This window comes from Atta cephalotes (assembly GCF_000143395.1).
Source record: "Atta cephalotes unplaced genomic scaffold scaffold00054, whole genome shotgun sequence".
Taxonomy (NCBI): domain Eukaryota; kingdom Metazoa; phylum Arthropoda; class Insecta; order Hymenoptera; family Formicidae; genus Atta; species Atta cephalotes.
Genome location: NW_012130118.1, coordinates 1,372,415 through 1,377,012, shown reverse-complemented (window position 1 = coordinate 1,377,012; position 4,598 = coordinate 1,372,415). Strand labels below are relative to the sequence as shown.

Genomic DNA, 4,598 nt, shown 5'->3' with positions numbered 1-4,598 from the left:
TATATATATATATATATATATATATATATATATATGTATACGCATCCACCTGCACCGCTGCGATTTCTGCTCTCTATACGCATAGAATAGTTTCGGAATTCGGCTACAATATCTGTCAGGATCTGTCTCGTCTGTTAGGTGCTTTAAGCATATTAGAGATGAGAGAGCTTTTTATCCGCGGCGCATGTCAACTCGACTAACGCGCGGGAAGAAGTAAACTAATAAATCTATCACGTGACATTGTTTTAGGCTTGTTTCATTTTCTAGCTCTAACTAAATAATCGTTCATTAAACATATTTAGTAAACGTGTACTTTTTTTCTTGAGTAATTATTTATTACTGTAAATATTTACTTACACTTGTATGTACTGTTCAAAGAAATATGTATTTATCTAGTAAATATTTTTTCGGAATACTTTCTCTTTTTTTTTTCTAATTTTTAGAATTAGAAAAAGATGAAGAATTAGTTGGAATTATAAGTTAGAACTAGAAAAAAATAGAGAGTACACACTCTGAAAAAATATTTACTAAATAAATTTTAAAAAACGTATTTCTTGGAATAATATATTAAATAATAGACATTTACAATAAATAAATATTCATTCAATTTAAAAAATTACAGTTAAATCAAATTAATGGTTTTTGTATCAAATAAATACATGTTTACTACTAAATATGTTTAATAAATGTTTATTTAGAGTTATTCAAACGAATGTTTATTAGGATTTAGTTTTTTTTTCAATGTAAGTGAAACTGAGATTATAAAATTAATTTATATTGGTAGAAACGGACATTAAAGAGCTTGGCGATAAGATACATTAATGAGAGTGAGAGTGAGAGTGAGTGAGTGAGTGAGTGAGTGAGTGAGTGAGTGAGTGAGTGAGTGAGTGAGTGAGTGAGTGAGTGAGTGAGTGAATGAGAGAGAGAGAGAGAGAGGAGGGGAGATCCAAATATTGGATGGGAGCATTTATGTCCATATTCATAGTCAGACCTTATATTTAAGGCTTCCTTAAATTTATCTCTAGATGCTCTAACGAATTATTTCATTGGCTGCTAAGCATCTAAAGATAAATTTAAGGAAGCCTTAAATACAAAGTCTGACTATGAATACGGGCAGACACCTTAGAATGCATGTGTACATTATAAGCAAGCTTTGCGATTCTCTTGTTATTCAATAGTATTTATTTTATTAGTATGTATTTCAATAGTATAATTTCGTCATCTAGTTTATCCAAGTAATGCTGAATTAAACGCCGTTCATTCGAATCGTGTGATAACGTTCATCTCCTGGATTGATTTTACCTGAATTCCAGATTTACGTGTATTTGTCAGCGTATTAACATACGTGTACGGAATATGCAAGAGTCATACGCGCATCGCAGGTGTAGCGGGCAATAGTCAACGGTTACATAAAAGCGTGACAAAACTCCTTATGGATGATGATATGAATACGACATTGCATACACTCGCTCGCGTCTACAGGATATGTCGCAAAGTGCGTAGAGATCAATAGAAAGAATTTTTCATACAGCATAAAATATTTCATAAGTATTTCCAAATATTTCATTGCAGAATTTGAAATATTTTAAAAATTCTTCATGTTCAGGAAATCAGAGTTTTTGAAATATTCTTTTTTTACAATAATTGTACAATATTTCTAAAATATTTTTGTATGTAATGTTTTAAAAATATTTTACAAATGTTTATCAAATATGTCTAAAATATTTTATTAAAATACTTGAAAGAATTGTTCATCTAAATTATAAATATTTATATTCGTGTTTTATATTCAATCTTGATGAATTTGAAATCGAGTCTTCTCGGAGGCTGTGTTTCAAGAATAAAGTTAAAAAATTATTCAAGATTGACAATACAGTTATTCCACGAAATGTGTTACGATTTTCTATGTGTTATCAATGCTGAGTAAAGCTACATAGCATGAAATATTTATATAAATCATTTTTTGAAATATTTCAATAAAATATTGCATTAAAATTATTTCACAACGATATTTTAAAAATATTGTTATGAAATATAAATATAAATATATATTATAAAAAGAATATTTCAAACATTGCGATTTTCTGTATACATATTCATATTGTAGAAAGATTTCGTGAAAAATTTTTGAAATATTTTACATATTGCAATGAAATATGTTGGAAAATATTTTTAAAATATTTTATACTGTATAGAGTATTACACGTATGATAAATTTATTAAGCCTGTTGATTGGCTATAGCAGAAAAAAATCTGAGAACCTCTCTGGTCCATTTCTACCAATTTATAGTTAATTTTCATCTTTTTCTAATTCTGAAAATTAAAAAAAGATAAAAAGTAAATTAAACCGATTAAAGTTAATTTACATTGATAGAAATGATAGAAAATGTCTTGCAGTCAATTAACAAGCTTGAAAGATTTATCGTGTGACAAACGTATAATATTTATTATGGGTTTTCTACAAATAAGCCATTATCTATGCTTGAATATAAGTCGAAATAAGAAATATAAGAAATTGAACAATCACAGTCAAATGTAGATAAGAATAGTAATCAACTATAGAGTGGTCAATTTCTTACGGGTTAAGATTTAAAAACTTAGGGTAATGGCTAGAAAGCCAATTATAACCGAAGAATGCGAAAACGATATAATCTTACATTACAATCCTACATTACCCTCGCATTTGACGACGCGTCGGAGGAAGTTTATTACATATATATATCTATACATCTCTCTCATTTTAATATTATGAGACTTATCGCACTTGACCGCTTACACTTGGTGCTTTGTAATTCGCAACGATATCCGTTTCCCAGCCTGACAATTTTTACGTGAATTTCGCTCTGACAGCCTCCTTGAAATTAATAAATGATGCAATACGAATTTCCAAATCATCTTCTCATGCAGTCACGTTATCTTTGCAAGTAGAGCAGCCGCGTTTTTCTGACAAATGATTGCGCATTGGCTTTCTAGAACATTTTTTTTTTAATTTAATTTCAACACTCCGCTTGGCACAGTTTGTGTGATTTGAGTTTGCAATGCCTTATTGAGGATTGTTCACTGGTATGTATAGTACGGATCCGTTGACGTATAAGAATATTTTATTCTCAATTGTCTGTTGTAAAGCTTTTTCTCGCACAGTATAACACGCGTGCACGCAAAAATCACACAGCTCGCTTATAAATTGAATGAACTTTACGTCTCGCGTCACCATCGACCGGTGCCGGTGTTCTTTTTTTTCCTTCCGAACTCTTGCGAACTTGGAGCGACTCGACAAAGAGAAAAGATTGCCTATATGGTATATGTTCTTGCCTACTTTTGACGGTGGGTAAAGAAAAAAAAGATCGAGAAAACAGAACGAAATTTCGAGCAATAAACTTTGCCACAGTGTTACTCAATGTGAACGGGGTCTGTTTGTTTTATGGATTGTTTAGGGCTGAACCAACAGGGGGGCCAAAGATATCATCGCGACGCAAGCGGAGAGCTGGCAGAGCCTCCGAGTAAGTAAAAAAAGTCAAAACAAAAAAGATAAAACGAAATATGCGATTTCGCATATTCCGACTGCCCCCATCCCTTTCCGCGAGTTTGTAATTAAAAAACAGCCTCTACGAACGTTTGTGTCCCATTTTCCATTTTTGATACTCGATTGCGCGCGCGCATACACACATGCACACACACAGGCGCGCGCGCGCATGAAACACGCACACATACACATTATGTAACTTGACATCTTTTCGTGCAATTTCAATTTATTGATGGCCTTGATAAAAAAAATCTCTCGCTTTCTCCACGACTTCACCTACCTGGGGTCATATTTTCGAAAAATATCACATACGAAAATACTATATTATAGTATATGTCATGTATATTATATAATAAATTTTTGTATACGATATTTTTGAAAGTAAGACCTTTGTGTCTTAGCGGTTGTATTATCTGTACGTGCGAATATGAAAATTAAACATTTCCTCGTAATATACGCTAAACCATGCTAAACGTAACACTTGTCACTTGTGTTCTCTATTATCCTTTTTCATTTTCTTTCTTTGTTTCTCCTTATTTTTCTCTTTCTCTCTCTTCATGTGTATGTGTGAGTATGTGTGTGTGTGTGAATGTATATAATACAGTCGTGTGTAATGAAATGTACCGCTTCTTTATGTTGTGTTCTTTATCGTGCGAGTTACGTTCGTTTAGTCGAGTCTCGTTTTTTGTCACTTTTTGTTCATTTTGTCACTGTCTCACGCAGTGACTGTACATGTAACTGCAATCGTTGTCGACAAGATATAACTACCGGTATCTTAGATTAGATGGTTTTATTTTTCTTGCTCTTTTAGATGGACGCGCTCAAAAGTTCTACCAATCGCGCAGAAGGAATTATCTACAGATTAATTTTAATTTTCTTTTTCTCGAATGCGATCGATGAACTGAAAGATTTTGTAATCTTTGTCGAGTAACTTCTTTCTTTTCTCTTGATTGAATAATTTTCCTTTCTTTGTAGTTCCTTTCTTTGGAAATTTATATCATCTTAATTTTTCTCTCTTCACATACAGGATATTTTGGTAATACTCGATTTATTTTATTTATATTATTCATTTTTT

At 31.7% G+C, this 4,598-nt stretch overlaps 1 protein-coding gene across 1 annotated transcript in view; it reads left to right on the top strand.

Annotated features, from left to right (window-relative positions):
* The window catches only part of LOC105623237 (oxysterol-binding protein 1), a 20,388-nt gene that overhangs the window by 5,671 nt on the left and 10,119 nt on the right, over nt 1–4,598 (top strand). Inside the window, exon 2 of the mRNA XM_012204637.1 lies at nt 3,435–3,500. Within this exon, the coding sequence (XP_012060027.1) occupies nt 3,435–3,500 (66 nt within the window). The remainder of the gene's footprint in view (nt 1–3,434; nt 3,501–4,598) is intronic.